We start from the raw sequence: 19,180 nt of genomic DNA, 5'->3' as shown, positions 1-19,180 counted from the left end.
TTGTGGCAGCAAAGGGGCATGAGGGAGATGGCAGAACTCCAACGATCACTTTATCCAGGCCCGAATCCGCAACCTCCATCAGAGCAGGCATAATTAAGCACGGCAGTGTGGATCTCAAGGTAAAATGTCGTCCCCAACAGACCCTTGATAAAGGGGACTGTGCTTTTACACAAGCTTTTTAAGTAGTAAATTATATTAATTACCAACATTTACAAACAACCGCCATGGAAGGTTCTAAATCGGATTTATTAGGCAGCACAGAAACAACAGGTGAGAGAGACTATGTTACAAAAGGAGCTCAGGCTGGCTCAGAAAGAGCATGGGGCCAGCTGAGGGGTGAGGGAGAGGAGACGAGTCTTCAGACCACTGCACAGGAACCCAAAGACCCCTGATCTAAACAAAGTTAAGAACGAAATGCTACACAGACCAGCTTCTTTGAAGACAGAAAGCCACAAACTAAACCAACGTGTCCACAATGTCTATAGCACATCCCTCAGGGGTAAGCGTATATTTGTGGCAAGTAAGCAAAGCTTCCATAAAGAGGTCACTTTCAGGGGAGGATTAGGTAGACTTGCAATGAAATGACATTTCAAAAGACGCATTCACAAGTACATTTTCACTGAAATAAAGAAATACAAATAAGACACGTTTGTCTAGATCAAAAGCATTTTTTGAAACACCATGGATAAATAAATCTCACTAAAGACCACGTCCTATTTAGTGACAAACAATTTGCAAATAATAAATGAAAAAGAAAGTGTTTCATCATAAACATATGATCTGGAACTGCCTCCAGCAGGCCAAGCTAAGTTTGTGTTCTGCTTTAGGGCATTACATTGAAACGAATCTCATTCTCACAATCATTTTTTTCTTCTTCTTAACCTTAATCATCAACGGCTGGGCAACCGAAATGGACATCAGAACTATATAAATGTCAGAGAAATATGTAAACCTCATTAATGTTTCCAAAAATTCATTTAGAGAGAGAAACAGGTCCAAATAGATGCCTGTCTAAATGTACTGCAATTACGTTACAATTATTTTCCAAATACACAAATAAGCTCTGTCTTTTCTCAGTTCATTACTGACTCAAACAATTTGCCCTTCTGGGATCAATTGTTTGCTAATAAATAATTGTTTACAGTCACAGAATGATGTTAGGAGGTTTTCTTATTAGTTTTCCTTCTGCACCCTAATAAGATTGAAAACTAACAGATTCCCAAGAGTCTAACCTTAACCTCGCTTTGTTTAACAGCCCAGGAAATGATGAACCATCTGCTTCAGAAAATAATGGACGGCCAGGAGGAAATCTTGTTTAATTGTAGATTAACCTCCTCGTGAGGCAGTCTGAAGCAGTTCAGAATTAGCAACGAAAGCCAGCAAGAGACACAAACGGGGCTTCTTTCTCTACCAGTTGTGGTCCAGAAAGCATATAAAGAGATTGCTATTACCTATTATTTATTTACAAACATACACCGCTACAGTGGAAACCAAAATCACCAAGGTCAAATTGATTCTCCACAGCGCACTCACTGCCCTCCCATTCTGTTTGTCCAAATACCTTGAACGCAGCCAACCATCAAGCTATCTCATGTACTCAAGCAAGTGTTTAAAAAAAAAACAAGTCCATAAAAGCCTCTTTTCCATTATTTTCAGGTTCTTATAACATTCCAATGAGTATTCTTCCCTGGGTTGTTAAAAGTACTAAATCCAGCACTGGGGAGGAGGACCAGTTTTATTATCACCAACATGGCACTTCGAGAAGTCAAATCTCATCAAGTACAGGGTGACCTACAAGTTCAAAAGAAAAAGAACAGGATGAGATCAAAATGGCCATCCAGGATGGAGACCACCAGTAATTGATTAAATGCAAACACAGCCTTCTACGGAACAGGCTTCCCACGCTAAATCTTCTCTAACATCAAATCTGTGAGGGTGTCGGCTAAGAGTATTTCAGACTCTGCCACCTCTCAGGCACTCAGCCAGTTCAGCACGGGTACCATACCAATTTCAATTCAGATAAGCAGAGAACCCTGAAAACATCCTGGGATTCCATGCACATTTACTACGGCTGTCCCCTGAGGGCCTGGTGACAGAGGGAGAGTGAATAGGACACAAAGACATTTGGGATAGGTACTTTATGGTTTAACACGCCAAGTTATCAGTTTTCCTTTCAGCCCCGTGCAAGATAAGTCCAAGCACTGCCCTGTTGGTACCAAAAACTGTAAATGGTTCCTCTCAGTCGACAGTTACAACGAAGAGCCAAGGACATCTATGAACATTTCTAAGGGAAGGAAATTTGCTATTCTAAAGGCAAAGCCCTATCACTCTGGTTTCCAATAAGACCTGAAGGTCATTCACATTGTATACATATTAGAGAAATAACCTCTGTGGAGGGGAAGGATTTTTGGCTATTCAAATTCTTAAATATCTTAAATAGAATTTGCTCAAATAAATTATTCTTGAATTCTTCAACTTAATTTTGAAGCAATGAGCTAGTAATAACTCCAGAGATTCAAATAACTGTCCTATTCAAGAAGAATGAGAGTTTGACATTCTTCTCTACAAAACAACTGGGCACAATTTTATCCATGAGACGTCTATCAACCTACGGATATTGAAAGCTTGGGAGAAGAAGATAAAATCAACTTCAGCCCTACAGTCAGCCCTCATATCGAGCAGGCATCAACAGTGCTATTCATGAATTTAGAAAAATTAATAAATCCTGGGTTGAATGCAAGAAAAGGCTCAAATATGGGTGAAGCACACTCACTTGGGTTTGGTTTCTGCATCTGTCACTTGGAGAATGAAGATGCCATCTTCAGGATGCTCTGTGTCATCCATCTCATACATGTACGATGACGCAATAGCCAGCGTCGTCCCGTCGTTACTGAAGGCGAGGGAGGCAATGCTGGTGGGGTAACGGTGGAACTGGCAAAGTCGCTTCTTGTTAAATGGGTCCCATATATTTACAAAGCCATCAGAACCACCTGCAGGTTGTTTGAAAATAAGTTTAAAGGGTTCTTAATACCAGGAACAGAAATAGTCATGACCTCAACAGTTGTCTTAAGGTTCTAGAAGTTACATTTCCCCCACTTTTCACAAAATACTATTAAAAAGTACAATTTTTAAATGTTGATTTTGCCTCAGATCTGTTAGTAGAGCAAATGTCCTATTGGTAACAAAATGACAACGTAAGCTAGCATGTCCTACTTCACCTGTGGCAAACGTGTTGTGGATGTTATGGAAGGAGATGGCATTGACTGGGTAAATCTGCTCAATGTTATTCTCTTTCAGCCGGTGGCATTTGAAGGCATACTTCTTCTTCTGTACTTCAGGGCTTGGGTCCAAGTACTCAACAGCCACCCGACCTTCAATGGAGCTTAAAACGTAACCCTACCAGGAGGGAATCAAAGAAGGGCTTCTAAACTTATGAAGGCACTACATTCACAAATCCAGCTTAAACAGAAAAAGACGATTACTTCAAACAGGAAACGAAATTATGACAAGGTTTGAACAACATTTTATATGCTGTACTAACATAGTTATCACCCTTCCAAGAATGTAATCCTCTGTTTCAAACAGACACATACAGCTATGGTTACTTGCTTTTTTCATGATACCAGTGCCTTGCATGTTTTAACCAATCATTTCTATGTATTTTGTCCATCAAACATTTATTTGTTGTTCTAGTCAAAATGAGATGCAACTATTTTTTTTGTTTTGTTCTACAGCTCTTCATCTCTGCAAGTACAGGAAGAATGGTCTCCTTCATTGGGAAGGTCATCATTAATCCAAACTTAAAAAGTTAAAAACCACTTCTACCAGCTCCTTCATCTGCCTCTTGTATCTAAGCACGAGTGTGGGAGACTTTCAGGAAGTCAAACATGATTTACAATTTCACACCTTTTCTCGTTTTTTCTTGAAATAATATACCAAAGTAAGAGAGAAGGTAAATGTGAAGTTTCTTTCTTGTTTTTAAATCCTTCAAGGTATGAAATAGGTATATCCCTGTAAAAGTGCTTATGGAGCAAAAAAAAATAGAGAGAGAGAAAGAAATCAGCAACACCCTACTTTTGAGTTGTTCATTCATTCTAAACTGAAGAGAGCCTGTAAGATAGTTTAGACATAAAGACTTAATTAAAATGTAAGCCTAATCAAATTTTTCAACCTCAAAAGTCTCAAGTAACAACAATTTCTTATCTTATAAAGAGAAATTTATAATTTCCTAAAAGGTAACTGTTATCATTTTAGGTACTGGCCTTTTAAAGACAAGGGTAAAGAAAATGATTTCCAATCTCTTCACTGCTTCAAGTTTCACAACCACCAAAGGTTAGCCACAGGTTTCCCAAGCAATCTGGTGATTGTCACTTTACTCTTGCAAAATTCCTACACCTCTCCCTTAGAACCTTAAGGATTGGGGGGGTGAGGGGGGGCAGGCAGGGTGAGTGGCTCACTAATAAACAGGCTAATGATGATACATGGGGCCCACCATGTACCTCAAGAGCTGCACCACTATATAAGGAGGCAGCCTCGCTAACCTTAACAGTACTGTTTAAAAATAAATATTAAAACATCTGCTGTCAGACTGGTGAAAAAAATCTGATAAGTATGAGGGTTACAAGGAGAAAAGAAAGAAAAAAAAAAAAAAGCAAGATCCATCAGTGTGAAGTTCCATATTTAAATTTGCATTCACTTGTCTGTAAAGTGACATTATCTACAAAACTGTTCGATTACCGTCTATTTGTCAAGCACCCTGGACCAGGAACCAACAGGGGAACAGCAAGGACAAGGCCTCTATTCACACCACTAGGCAATCCCAGGCAAATGACTTAGCCTCTCTGAACAGCCAAGTCATTGCTAAAATGGAATTAACACACAGTCTTTTAACAAAAGGCTACTGGAAATATGAAGTGAGCATTATCTAAAAGAACTTTGTCAATTCAAAACCAAAACAAAACATGGCCAAATCATTGCTATTTTCAAATTGCAGAAGAGGTGAAAAAAGAGACCGTCCACTGGTACCTGCTTGTTAGGAAAGGCGCGTATGCAGCGCGTCTGGTACTTCAGGCTGGACTCACGCCGCTGCTGCACGTAGCCCATGTTCCTTAAGTCCCATACCAGCACTCTGCGGCCTGCCGTCCCCACAATCAGTCGGTCCCCAGACACTGAGAGAGTGTACACCTTTTAAAAGAGATCAAAACTTGCTAAAAATCATTTACTAAATGGCTAGAAAGGACATTTTGTATCAAAGTAATGGGCTTCGAATCATAAGAACTGTTTGAAAAAGTTTAACTGATTGGATTCTCAAATGTGGGAATCCATTTGCATACCAGTTACTCAAATCAAGTAATTCACACAAAACAGAGAGCCCAGGAAGCCCCTAATATTTTACCAATTATACATGTCATAATTCATTCAGTGAAGGTGCTACTGATACTGAAGACTTCCGTTTTGTTTGTTACCACAACAAATTATTGAATTAACTTTTCCAGCCTTCTTGTTTTATTCAGAGAGAGTGAGTATTACAAAAACAATCAAAAGGAGATAAAGTAAAATCATGATTCATGATTTCCAATGGGCTTCAGGCTTTTCATAAAGAAAGCATTTTGGAAGTTAGCTTTCTACGAGTACCTCGGGAAGGAGATTTCATTTGGCTGTCACACTCAGTAAGTAGGCCTTTGTAGGAAGAGGGAGGGAGCCATCCTTAATGAGCTGCCTACTTGTGCTTAGTGGCATATGAACTCAAATTAAAAGGCAGGGAGAGTGGTCTGCCATATGACAAGGCGAATTCTTCTGCCCTGATGTCAGATAAACTCAAGATAGGAAACTAACTGTTAGGGAAAAATATTGTAGCCTTTTCTCCCCTGAAATGTATCTATCTTTCCCACTTATAATACCTTTTTCAACATTAAACAAGTTTCACAAAAATTTCTTTCTAGCAAATTATGAAGTTTCCTGAAATCAACATTTAAAGTGGTTTATTTTCAAATGTAACACTATTTAGGGTTCAAATTAGTTAACACATTCGTAAAAACAGTGACAACAGCAACTTTCCTGATAGTAAATCATTTTTAAGCCTAGACTTCAGATACACAACCGTATTCTGCATATAACTTTCAATTAAAAAGCAACTTGTTCAATCTGAGCTCATAGACTGAAACCTGAAGAATCCAGATAAAAATTGGAAAGAGGCCCCATGGCATTAAACCATCTGGCAAATAATCTCTACAATGCTAACTACACAATACAAAACGAAGAGCCAAGCAGGGACCCAATAATATCGCCAATCCAGTCTTAAAATACAACAAATTTGACCTTGAAAACCAAGGAATTCAATGGTTCAAAACAATCAATATATGTGGCTTTCAATATAAGATTTGCCATCCTTTACTTAGAAACCAACGTGTTTACAGTCCTATGAAAATGAATCCAACGTGTGTGAAGTACCAAACCTAAAAAATACAGAATCAGGAAGAAATCAGTTTATAATGGTACAATTGTATCAGGAATTTGATCTTAAATCTTTACTATACAGGTGACACACCAGATTCTAGCAGGGCTTTCTGGCCCCCCGGATCGTAAATCAAGTGAAAACACTGTCATGCTACTGACTAGGTCTATACATTTATCAAGGAAAGTATGAAAAAAAGTGACATAATGAACCTTGCTGAACCAATAAGCAGCTTGATTCAGTGTGGCTGTCCATTATATGACACGCTGTCAGCAATTTATCACAGCTCTTAACATGCTACAGACAGCCATAAATCAAATCTAGAAACAATGCAATTATTTTATTCTGAACAAAGGTCTTGCCAGGAGTAGATTCAACTGTGATGTGACAAAAATAATGGCTCTTTGGATGCACTGCAGTGTGTGATGGTGGCTGAGAAGGCCTGAATGGTGTATTTACCTCAAGGAAACCCTCAAGTGAGGGATACCTTTAAACTGTGAAAACAATCAATCTTTCAAATTAACTACCAGCTGATAAGTCTGATGAGGATACAGCAAGAATGTTCAATTACACTTTCATCATAGAGATCAAAAAGGTTAGAATCATACAAGGTGTTTCGGGTTTTAAGATGCTTCGTTCACTAGCGCCTACAAACGACATCTGTCAAGTATATAATGTATACACAGAAAAAAATCAAGGAACACAGAATTCCCTTCTCATAGAACTTAAAACTAAAGCTATTTCATTTCACCCCAAAGCAAATGAAACCTCAGGTCATAAATGAAAAGGGGTCACAAGTCATCACGTTCTCTGGACAAAGCAGATCAAATCTACCCGAAGACAATCCCGAGTCTTCGATAAATGGCATTTTTAAGTAGGCAATGAGTTGTTTCTTAGTGCTACAATGTAAAGCATTACATTTGTTGTTGTTGTTAAGTGCTGTCAAATCAGTTCCCACTCATAGTGTCCCTGGTAAAGGGTTTCCAAGGCTATAAATCTTTGCGGGAACAGAAAACCCCATCTGTCTCTCTCGGAGTGGGCTCATGTGGTTTGTAGCCGTGGTTACTCTAGAAAGCCACCGCATTCCCCATTAGCAATCCATATGCGCGGATTTATGGATACCTAATGCTGGTATGGCGCTGTGAGTTAGGCGCCAGACTGCACAGCCGTTTGAACTGCAAGGTCGGTGGTTCAAGCTCACCAGCTGCTCCTCAGAACCCTGTACAGGGTCACTATGGGTTGGAACCGACTCGATGGCACTTAACAACAACAATGCTCTCCAATCCAAGAGTGACAAGTGATAGTGACTAAAGTTATTCACAAGATCACTATGTGCGGGAGCCAACTCAATGACAACAAAATTCCAAAGTTAATTCTCCTTTACATTGTATTTGTTATTAAATAGATGCTTCATCAAATTGCCTCTAAATTCAGCATTATTATCATGAAACATACACCAACTCAAAGCCCCCTAAGAACCAGAATTCCTGTTACTATAAAGTGCTTACCTTTTCGGGCTGAGAAAAGGTTCCAGCATTACAAGGAGTTCGAGGATCCCACAATTTCACTGTCTGATCCCAACTTCCAGTAACCATCACATTCACTTCTGGACAGTATTCAACACACCTGATAGGTGCATCATGGGTCCCAACAAGATTTTCTATAGAAGGAAAAAGAAAAAAACCAACATCTCATTTTATATCTCTACTAGCCAAAGGTTCCACAAATAAACAATGGAAGGAAACATTCACTCGACTGTAATGAACCAGCTACACCCAGTGCCACAGAAATGTCTGCAGGTGCAAGTCTTTCACAACGGCAGACGTCTGTCCATTCACCTGTCTACACATTGCAGCACACTGCGTGCCACCTTCGAAGGTGGCCATGAATCTGAGGCTACATTAAACTGGTGGCCTGCCTAGTATGTTCTCCTCTGCAGTCTCAATTCCTTAGAAGCTGGAACGCAGTATAATTCTGTCCCTCTGACTGTACCTAGAGCAAGGTTGAGTGTACAGCAGGTGCTCAAGGAATACCTGTTAAATGAGCAAATGAGTAAAGAACATTGTTCCTCTAGGTCTTATGTTTATAAGCAACTGATTTACATGGTTACAGGATGTACTGAGGCCAGGGAATGAGGAAAGCACAGAGGTCTTCTTACACTGGGGTTTCTCGATGGGTCCTACTTCAACCTCAACTCCTCACACTATCCCATTCATTCATCCATTCAACTAATATCATTAAGTGTCTACAAGGTGCCACTAGCTGGGCTACACACCAGGGATCCAACAATGAACAACGTTAAGCTCCAGACTCTCAAGCAGGAAAGGGGGCTGGTGAAACATACAAATTGTGAAGTTTGGCAATGAGCTTCTGGGAATAAGCTGCCAAATCCCTAAATGATGGTGGGTCATATCAAAACTCTTTTATGTGCTTTCCAGTGGCTCTCCACTCCCCAGGTTTCCAGACAAATAGGACCTAACCCTACACACTTATTACACAGGTGAGGCCGTGAGCAAACCAAATCAAGCCCCTGTGGTTATAAATTACAATATAAAGCGTCTTCCTACAGAAGCTTCTTTTGATTTGACACGGGGTTTTTGGTTTGTTTTTTGACAAAATGTTGTACCCATCCATGCCTCCATCTGTTGTCCATCTCATCCTCTGTCCCGTCAGATCTCTGTATTCTACAACCTCCTTCAAATACTTCCCTGTCTGAAATAGGCACATGCCAAAACACAAAACAGAAAGAGGCTCAGCTAGAGATTGTGTTCGATTGCAATCTCTACCCTAAACTCTTCATAAAATCGCAGCTAAGTCATTTCATATGCAGACCTCTAAGAAATTACTTAACTAAAATGTGTCACCCTGTTCATTACTCCATATAAACCAAATGGCAAAGACTTTACTACAAGCAAACACACCAACAGAATACAGCACCTCAACAAGATGGCTTTACAGTGTTGGGGACTCCAAATAAGAACAAAAGAGAAGAAACAATAAACCAAAAGACCTGCCTTTCTCAGGGGAAACTACGTCAGCTTTGGAAAAGAGGGCTTGGAGCCATCAGCACAGTGCTGTTAAGTCCTAATGGAGCAGACCACTGTGGAAGCCAGTGAACTTCCAAGGTCAAGGTTGAATGCTCAAATGCTAACTCAGGTCACACTTAAGACAGAGACCACAATGAACTTCACTACAATACGAGGTGGCTTCCAGAAATTCGTGGAAAAATTCCATTATCTTTCGGTTCTATTTTTTCCCTGAACTTTTTGAGACCCCCTTGTATAGACGCCTGTGTTCATATGTATGTATGTGGTGGTTACTGTTTTTAAGTGCCATCAAGTCAGTTCCCACTGAGTCATTTCCATGGAGCAACTGGTGGTTTGAAGAGCCTACCTACGGTTAACAATCCAGTAATTACCCTACAGTGTCACATCAAGACTCTAACTTAACGGTGACTATTTAAAACTTTAAAGCCCTACATTCAAGCTACATCTATCTGGCTAAGCAATTTAGGAACAACCCTTCAAACCCTAGAAACTACACAAAAGACACCAATAAACTGGCAACACTGTGGTCATATTTAGATTTACCTTGATCCGTATTCAAATCATGCATTTTCAGTTGATGATCTAAACCCCCACTCCAGGCATGAGTTGGATCCTAGAAAATAAACATTTCCTATCATTTTAAACTTTAAAAAAAAAAGACGTTTTAAAACCCTTATTTCTACAGCTAATTATCTCGTTTATGTACTGACTGTGGGCTCAATTATCCATTGCTGTCGTTGTTGTTAAGTGATATCAAGTTGATTCCTACCCATAGGATTTCCTAGGAGCAGATGGTGAGCTTGAACCACCGACCTTGCAGTTCACACAACTCTGCAGTCTGAGGCATTAGGCCACAGCACCACCCGAGGACTCCTAATTAGCCATTGGAAACGTACAAAACACCACAAAAATTAAGAGATGACAAAGGTGACCAGTCAGCTATGTGGGGGTCTGGTTCTACCAGGCTCGCACTAAGCTCCTAAGGACCCTAGCAGGCAGAATACAACAGCTTCTTGGGGCTTCCCAGGCTGTGAAGCTTTAGAGAGACAGGTCTCCTGGGGCAGGCTGCTGGTGGGTTTGAACCACTGACCTTGCGCTAACAGCCCATCGCTTGCACCATGAGGATGCAAGCCAAAAGGGTGTTCTTTCTCCACCTTCCTTGGAGGGCTGCCTGCCACATTTCCTACCCAAGTGTCCCCTCTACAGAGAGTGCGCAGGGCAGCTCTTTGGGCCCGACTTGAAAGGGGAAACTGAGTCTCCGGCACTCCCTGGATTTGCCCGCCCCCACCCCGGCCTGCGGTCGGAAGGCACGTACGTAGAAGGCGCAGTCCAGAACGGCGCCCGTGTGTTGATACTTGAGCCGCATGGAGTTGGCGGGCACATCGTAGAGGCGCACCGACGTGTCCCAGGAGGACACCAGCAGGAACTGGGAGGTGTTGGGGCTGAACTTCACCGAGGAGATGCCATCCTCCGGCGGCTGGTTCAGCTTGAACTCGTTCGATCCGGTCATCTACGGAACAGAAGCGGGGCCCAGGGTCGGGGCAGTGGGGCAACGGATCCACCGGGGAGGAACCCCGAGAACCAGGAGGCAGGTCTCCGCGCTTGCACAGACCCTGCGCGCCCCCACGGCCGCTCCCCAGCTCCCAACCGGCCAGCTCGGTCGCCCCTGCCCCCATGGGGCCATCTCGGCCGCGCCACTGGCCCCTCCTCCCCACCAGCGAGGCCCGTCGCCCGGCCGCGGCAGGAGGCGGACGAAGAAGGCCGTGCAGGAGTTAACGGCTCCCTCGAGGAGGGCTCCGCCGGCTCCGGGTCCGGAAGCCTCCCGGAAAGTCGTTCCTACGTCCACAACCTCGCTCCCTACCTTGCGCGCCCCTCAAAAGAAACGCCACGGCCGTTCCCGCCGCCTCGACACTCTCCGAGCACTTGCAGGCAAGGCGAAAGAGGCGGAGAGGAAGCTCCAGCGGGAGCCCGTCATTGGCTGATTTCAAACGCCAACGTCTCACTCTGGACAACCGATTGGTCCGCTCGGCGCCTGCCGTCAGTCAACCCAGTCATCCTGTTCCGGCTCAAAGGGAAGCCACGGTTCTTCCGATCACGTGGCCTCGCTCTCTTCCAGCGTGAGGCCCCCGCGCGGCGTGGACGGGATAGAAACTACAACTCCCAGCGAGCATCGCACCAAGGCTGCGCTCGCGTCTTCTCCCGCCGACGTGCGGTTCGCTGGGAGATGTAGTCTCACTGAGCCGACGCCCTGCCTGTTTTCTGACTAGTAAGTGGGAAAGGTGCTCTTTCTAGCTCATCTCGTGGCGCTCTCTCAGTGTCAGTCTTGCACAAGAATCCCATTTTAATCTGTACTCCTACAGAGCGCATGATTTTAACCAGAATTGGAGTGAGAAAGGAAACATCGGTTCCAATCCACTAAATTATTTTGTCCTAATTTTTTCCCAGTTCCCTGAACTAGGCAGGGTCTTATATTTACCATTGTCTTAAGTTCCAGTGAACTCACAGAAATGCATACTTGTTTACATTATGGTTTCTCTCTCCATTTCAATGTCCACTGTGTGCTGACCCTGGTGAGAGGTTCTTGGGTGAAACATTCAATAGGCTTATCCTTATCCCTCAGGAGCTCGCGTCCACAAGGCTGGACAGACTAGGAAGCCAACAATTACGCTGCAGTGTGTTAAGGCTCAAACATCTTTTAAAGACATGTCTATGTAGGGTCCTAAAATAACAGCTACACGTCCACCGCACCCACTATTCCCCCAGAACTGCTGTTTCATTGTGTTCCATTTGCTGTTTCGTGAATCTTCTGGAAACACAAGGATCAAGAAAATTGCTCCAGTAATGAGAAGTGATGTGAGCGTCATGAAAGGAAACCAATATTTAATTTCTCACAGGGATACAGTGACTCTCAAAGGTAAAAGGTTCGCTGCAAATTTTCAATACGCTCTATGTTAGAAGTCTAGTTTTACTGCCTTTTATGAAGGAAAAAAATCTTATTATTTGATTTTGTCATTTGTGGGAGGAAATTGTTGGAGTTAAGTGCTCAACTTTTAAGGTACACCAAGAAAAAATGTTATTGATCCTTATGCATTCATACTCCCTGAATTGGGTGCATTTCTTTTTATGATTCCTGCCACAATAAACACACACAACATCCCTTCTGCCCCTTGCATTGATGATCTTACTGCCAAAAAAAAAAAAGATTCTTGTCTTCTCTTTTCCCTGGTCCTCATACTTGGCTCTCTAGCTCTTCTTTCAACAAGTTAATGGCTAAATTCAGATTTTAAAAGAAAGGGGGGAAAGCCATGCTTTGCCTCCATTTTAACTTTGACTAAATAATTTTATCTCTTGACTTATTTGGTTCCCTCTCCCCGTTGTTTGGTTAATTCTATTAGCGTTTGGAGTTTGGAGATTCTGAGCATGAATTATCCGCTAATAAAATCTAAGTGTATTTCATTATCCAGTGTGTGTCTGATTCAGGTCCCTCTGGGCATACAGTTACAGTCAGACTCGATTTGAGTTTTAGGAAACGTCAATCTTTTAAATCCAGTTTGGAGCTTAAAAGAAGCCTGATGATTTTGTTGATTATTCAAATGAATTGATAGTCTTGAGATAGGAAATCTGACAACAATGGAGTTTTAAATAACATTTTAAATAATCCAAATGCAAGCTCTATGTTATTGTTGTGCTAATACTTAGGTACCTTATGAGAGGAATTTCTACCACTAATTACGCTGCTGGATCACCTTTGATTGTTAATTTCTGGGTTTGGAAAAAGAGTCAAATATACACTTTATGACAGAGTCGAGGTCATTCCCTAAAATCTTAAGGGCAAAATCATTTTACCCTTAAGTGCTTTGGCTGACATTGACTAGAGGAAATTATTTCCAGTAATAAAAGTAAACATAGGAAGAGATTAATGACCCAGGATTGTTAAAACCATCATCTCTTGTAAAAACAAATCTATTGAAATGCACACAAAAATGGTATGAGTGGAATATTCCTCTACAAGCAATTCTGCAGATACAATTTGGTTATTTCTGCATGGATTTCTTAGGAGTTTAATTATAAAGAGATCAGTTGGAATCAGAGAACTTAAGTGAAATAAAATATGTGTACATTATAAATCAGAAGAAAACGGATATTTTCTCTTTCTGACTATTCAATATTTAGCATAGTATTCAGCATGTACTAGGGACCAGTAGATACGTATTGAATTGTACTAAGTGGAAATGAACTTAATGCAATTGAATTAGCTTAGTATTGGCAGAGGTGTTTTGGGGTAACATCCTTCTGACATCACCTCGGAATAAACTGTGATTCTTTATGAACTCAAATGCGAGAAGAAAAAAAATAGTATCACAAGATAAACAAAATCAGATGGGATATTTTTAGCGAGGCATGTTAGACAAAACACTGAGGGTGTAGGACAGTTTTCAGATAGCCTATACATTTTTACAAAATGCTAGCTAATGAATGGCATAGTGCTGCGGGTTAATGCGCTGGACCGCAAGGTCGGCTTGAACCGCAAAGTCGGCGGTTCAAGCTTACCAGCCGCTCCCTACACCCTATACGGGGTCGCTATGAGTCGGAAACGACTCGGCGGCCCTTAACAACAACAGCTCAAAGAGGCAAGTTTGTCAGGTGTATGTGTTCCTTCTAGTTGTAGAGACCGGGCCTCAGAATGTCGGACTCCTCACGGGGCCCGAAGTCAGGGTCGCAGAACCATGGACCTACTCTGAGCTCAAGTTTCCTTTTTCCATGTTTTACAAAGGAACTGGTGGCCGCTATCTCTCAGCCAGGAGAGCCTGCGATTTGCATACACTCGCGCGCCTGCTCTCCGGGCTGGGAGCAGTGGCAGGTGTGGAGACACGAGATCTGTGAGCGCCCTAGCCGAGCTTCACGGTTCCATTCAGAGCAAACCGCAGCACATTTGCTGGAGATTCGGCCATTTCGCCGTGCACATTGCAAACTATTAGCAAAAGAATTGGGGGAGGCGCCTTGGACTACCGCTCCCATTTTGTCTAGTCTTTGGCCTCTGATCCCTCCTCCACCGAAACGCTGCCTTTCCACTCAAGTTCCCGCGTCGCGCGGGGCGTGCACCTCTGCCACGGTTCAGGACCCGTGCGCTGCTGCAAAGAGCTGGTCGCACCTGGCTCTGGGCGAGCAAAGCGGCGCTTTATTCCGCTCCAGCAGCGCCGCTCCGCAAGCCTGCGTCCTCCAACAGGAAGCCCCGCGGCGCCGGTTGATCAAGTAGCAGCGCGCTCTGCTACGGCCAAGTCCATGGCGATCCCAGAAGTGGGAAGATGCTGCTCGAGTCGGCCCGGGCTTGTTTGGGGAGGCAGCGGTTTCCAGTGAGGCCTGCTTCTCGCCCCTAAACCGTCTCGGTGTGGGCTCCGGAACGGCTCTGTGTGCGCCACAAACTCCGCCAGGACTCGGCTCCAGGGTATTGGAGGGGTAGCGGGGGTAGAGAGGAAAGAGGCTCCAGCCACGTGCCCCCTGAGACTCCGCAAAGGTCCCGACCTTTAAACCGTGGCCCTGGCTCCACCCTCTTCCTCAGGGAGCGAGCCCAACTTTTCCCCGGAGGCAATGACCTGCAAACCCTTCCACGGAAAAACGAGAAAACCTTTGCGCAACAGCACACACCTCAATCAAGCCCACCAAAGTTAGCAACGATGTTTAATATGTTGTTGTTTTTTTTTTTTTAACTCCTCTTTAAAAATATTTACAGATCTAAAATCTCTCCTTTCGCTCTCACCCATCCTGGGGATACGGGAAACGAAAAAAGGCGATTAGATCGTTTTTCAAAGCCTCCGGGGACTGGCTTGACAAAGCGTGTGTGCATGTACATAAATATACAGGTGTATATATGGGGCGTGGTGGAAGATGGGCCTGATTTTGTTTTCTTTTTTTTTTTTTTCTATCAGCCAAAGTCGATGCAGCCAAAACTTCCCCTCCCGCCACTACCCGAGAATTCCCCTCCAAAATGGTTTTCAAAGCGTATTGGTCGATTTGGATACAAAGCCGGCGATCTGGTTTGAGAAGTGCCTATAAATACTCGAAATAATCATAAGAAAAAGTAGGGCTGAGACCATAAATAAGAGCTCATGAATACACATGGTGTATATATTGCGGGAGACAACCCGCAGGGCACCGCAGCCTGGTGATGGGGGCAGGCTCGAGGCGGGGGGAGCGTGGGAGACGGCCGGGACAGGAGAGGGGCGCTGGCCTGTGATGGGTCAGTAGTCGAGCTTGTTGTAGAGGTTGTAGAGGGGTAAGGCCGAGAGGTTGCTGCCAGGGTAGTAGAGCGGCGCGGGAAAGGCAAGCGAGCGCGGCACTGGCACGCGCAGCAGCGAGCTGTCCCGGAACAGCAGCGGCATGCTCACTAGAGTCTGCGCCGACGCGTGCGCCATATTGGCCGCCTCCAGTTCCGCCGAGAGCTGCCGCTTCCACTTGTTGCGGCGGTTTTGGAACCAAGTCTTGACCTGCGTCTCGGTGAGCTGCAAGCTGGAGGCGAGGCAGGCGCGTTCTGAGCTGCTCAGATAGCGCTTCATGTCGAACGTGGACTCCAGCTGATACACCTGGCTGCGCGAGAAGACCGTGCGCGTCTTCTTCTTGGTAGCGCCCGTCTGCCGCTCGGCGCCGCCGTCCCGCGGCCGTTCGGACCCGGGCGACGGCGAGCTCGCGGACAAGAGCCTCTCTTTCTCTTCCTTAAAGTCCTGGTGCGCAGGGGAGAGGAAAGGCGTGCGCTCCGAGCCCGCCGCCCCCGCGGCGCCGCTGCCCTTGGGGGGACCTACAGAACGACAACAGACATGAAGCCTATGGAGGTGCGGGAGCTTTGGGAACCCCCAGCTCTCGACTGGCGTGGAGGCTGGCAGGCGCCTGTAACCTGGTCTCATCAACTCCTTTCTCGGCTCCCTCACTGATACCCAGAGCCAGGCACGCTGGCCTTTAAAAACCAATAAGGTTAAAAACCAACAACTGAGTCTACAGTGTGGGGCTGGGGTCTCTGCGCTCCCTTCTTCGTGAAAGGACAGGTGGCAACGAGGGAAAGAGGCCTGAAAGCGGCGGGGGGGGAGGGAGGGGAGGCTGAATCATTTCTAAAGGTGAGTTGTGCCTTGTAAGAACTACGCTTTATAAGGTGGCCTCATTGTACAAGTTCCGATCAGCTACGGGCTGATCAGCCACCAAAGTGTGACTCCCCTTCGTCAGAGTGTTGTAAAGAGGAACCATTTCTGAAACGCACCCTTGTTAATCATTTTGTTGGAGTGCTAATCATTCCGAAGGGGAGAGAGAAAGCGACAGAAAGCCAGAGCGGGAGAAGCAAAAGGACACAGGATGAGATTGCAGTCAGGTTAGACCAGAGAAAACACCGTCCAGACCTAGGCTTCCAGACCTCGTGTCCGAAAAGAAAGGGACTCCCCGACGTACAGCTGGCCATTGAGGGCAGGACCGCGTGTGCGGCCTGCTGGTGCCCAGCCCATTGTAGTCCTCTCCCTCCAGCCCCAGCTTCCATCCCTCCAAGATGCCGGGTCACGAGAGGTCCGTGTCCCCCGCCTGCTCCCGAGTGGTCGCTGTGGGAACGGCCCAGGAAGCAGTTGGGCGCCCGCTCCCGCACCCCGCGACCCCAGAGTTCTGGCGGGGCGTGCAGTTTCCCTCCCCGCCCACCCGACGGCGTGAGCTCCTTACCCAGACAAGAAAAGGGGATGGGGGCGTGGTGCTTGGGGCCAGGATCCTTGGGACCAAGCGGATCCGGGCAGAAGCAGGCGGGTGCCTTCCAGCCATCGTCCGGCTCCTCTTCCTCCGAGGACACCGATAGGCTGCGCTTCCTGGCTGGCCAGCTGCTGGGCTCCCGCGGTGCCTCCGAGGGGCCTCCGCCCAGGATAGACTGGATGGTGAAGCTGGAGACGCCGCCGGCCGCTGGACACCCCTTGCCCGCATCTTCCTTGCTGCCCATCCTGGGCTCATAAGAAATCGGAGGAAACCAAGAACTCCCTTTAGAGACGATCTGGGTGGAAGGTGGTGCAGGCAGGCGGGCAGGGGGAGGGGCAGGGAGGGGAAGGCAGGGGAGGGGGCGGCGAGGCTGGCGCGGGGTCCCCTCCGCGCTGGGCACACGCGGGCGCGGGACGACGGCGCGGGGTCCCTGCCCGCGCGGTTCCGGGTGCGCCCACCCAGGCCCGGCGCGAATGCCCGCCTAGTCCGCTGGATCGCAGATCTAGATCGGCGGGGGCGGTGCGGCCTCATTTGCATAGAGGTTACCGGCTGCGGCCAATCGCAGCGCCGCCGAGCGGCCCCGGAAATTTCAAAAAGACGGGGCCCTGCACGCTGCGCGGAGCGCCCGGAGCGCGCCAGACCTGCGGGCACCCGCTGCGTCCCCGGCTCGACGCTGCGGGCAGCGTGGCTCCCGCTCGGTCTCCTGGCTTCGGTGAGGACTCTCATCCCGAGGACCCTGTCCCTCCGGCTCGTAGCTGGAACGACACGACGCTTTCCGCTGAACAAGGGTCCCCGCGCCCTCCGAGGTGCTGGTCCAGACGCCTCCAACGCCCTTCGTCGGGAACAGTGGCAGAGCTGTCACGGTATCCCCGCGCCCCGCGAGAGAGTGAGGAGCCTGAGCTTGGATCACGACGCGCTTTTCCGGAGCCCACGAACTTCTACAGTTCGATGCCTACATCTGACACAAGCCCTGCCAGACTCAGGCAAGGGGAAAAGCCTAAATGTGGAGTCCTTAGATCCCCATTCGAGTCCGGCACCACCATTTAAACACTTTGTGGCCTTGGACAAACCTGGCCTCAGTTAGAACGTCACAAACCTCTTACGTTAAGTTACGTTAGTAACTCTCCTACTCCTTTTCCACGTTACGGTGGAAAACTACCCCAAGTCCTAGAGGCACTAGGAGCCCGTAGGAGGGGCTCCGTGGATCTGTGTTGTATAGCCTACGACCCGCCTGCCCGCTGTTAGGTGAATTTCAAATTTGGCAAATACTGATGGTTCCAGAATTACTGAAAAATCAAAAGAACTTTGCTCCAAGGAAGTGAAAGGGAATGAAGCGAGGATGAGGACAAGGTTTTAGAGGTGGGGAGAGTTAGTGTGGAGCCTGGCTGGGTCATCTTGGACTAGTTGCTAAACTTCCTGAGCCTCAGTTTCCCCTGGTGCGGCGCTGTGGGCTAATGAATGTGTCAGACTGCCAAGTCATTTGAACTTCAAGGTTGGTGGTTCAAGCTCATCACCAGCTGCTCCTTGGAAACCCTATACAGGGTGGCTTGGGTCAGAATCGACTCGACGGCACTTCACAACAACAAAACTGAGGGAAGCAATGACTCCCTAGCAGAGAATGTTCTGGAAAACTTTCCCAGAGCAAAGCAGGCTAGACGCTGAACACACGATGGTTCCCTCGTTGGTTCTCACGCCCTCCCCTGAGTCTCTGCTTTCGCCCCTTTAGTTCCGAGGTCAAGTATCACCAGATGTACAATCAGTTTGGCAAACGGTTCGGGCCACAGTCGCGGTGGTCTTCCTGGGAAGGGAGAAGAGCCAAGGCTCCCAGGCACCCCACCCCTGGGTCTGCGGCCTCACAGAGATCACCGGAGCGTAGCCCCGGGGTTGACCCCCAAATACTGCTTGGAGTAGGGAGGAACTCCCGAACCTGTAGCCATGAATGTCAGACGCTGCACTTCCCGGCTCG

General features: G+C 46.3%; 2 protein-coding genes across 2 annotated transcripts; both read right to left on the bottom strand.

The window, feature by feature from the left end:
• Positions 1-1,492: 1,492 nt before the first annotated feature.
• BUB3 (BUB3 mitotic checkpoint protein) lies at positions 1,493-11,580 on the bottom strand. The gene is made up of 8 exons (XM_006867425.1): positions 11,363-11,580; positions 10,817-11,011; positions 10,045-10,114; positions 7,963-8,114; positions 5,026-5,184; positions 3,219-3,396; positions 2,774-2,990; positions 1,493-1,791 (listed from the first exon to the last, which is right to left on the bottom strand). The coding sequence occupies exons 2-8, from the start codon at positions 11,009-11,011 to the stop codon at positions 1,776-1,778; spliced, it is 987 nt and encodes a 328-aa protein (XP_006867487.1). The 5' UTR covers positions 11,363-11,580; the 3' UTR covers positions 1,493-1,775.
• A 4,160-nt stretch (positions 11,581-15,740) lies between these two features.
• On the bottom strand, positions 15,741-17,458 carry HMX2 (H6 family homeobox 2). Its single transcript, XM_006867424.1, has 2 exons — positions 17,191-17,458; positions 15,741-16,294 (listed from the first exon to the last, which is right to left on the bottom strand). The coding sequence occupies exons 1-2, from the start codon at positions 17,456-17,458 to the stop codon at positions 15,741-15,743; spliced, it is 822 nt and encodes a 273-aa protein (XP_006867486.1).
• Between the last annotated feature and the right edge of the window lie 1,722 nt (positions 17,459-19,180).

This window comes from Chrysochloris asiatica, unplaced genomic scaffold (assembly GCF_000296735.1).
Source record: "Chrysochloris asiatica unplaced genomic scaffold, ChrAsi1.0 scaffold00105, whole genome shotgun sequence".
NCBI classification, from domain to species: Eukaryota; Metazoa; Chordata; class Mammalia; order Afrosoricida; family Chrysochloridae; genus Chrysochloris; species Chrysochloris asiatica.
This window is presented reverse-complemented; position numbering and strand designations above follow the sequence as displayed.

Coding starts and splice junctions, on each gene's coding strand:
- BUB3 (XM_006867425.1), bottom strand. CDS start 11,011: ATGACCGGATCGAACGAGTTCAAGCTGAACCAGCCGCCGGAGGATGGC. Junction 10,115..10,816: donor TTCTGGACTGCGCCTTCTAC/GTACGTGCCTTC, acceptor TTTATTTTCTAG/GATCCAACTCATGCCTGGAG. Junction 8,115..10,044: donor TGATTTGAATACGGATCAAG/GTAAATCTAAAT, acceptor TTCCTTCTATAG/AAAATCTTGTTGGGACCCAT.
- HMX2 (XM_006867424.1), bottom strand. CDS start 17,458: ATGGGCAGCAAGGAAGATGCGGGCAAGGGGTGTCCAGCGGCCGGCGGC. Junction 16,295..17,190: donor CATCCCCTTTTCTTGTCTGG/GTAAGGAGCTCA, acceptor GTCGTTCTGTAG/GTCCCCCCAAGGGCAGCGGC.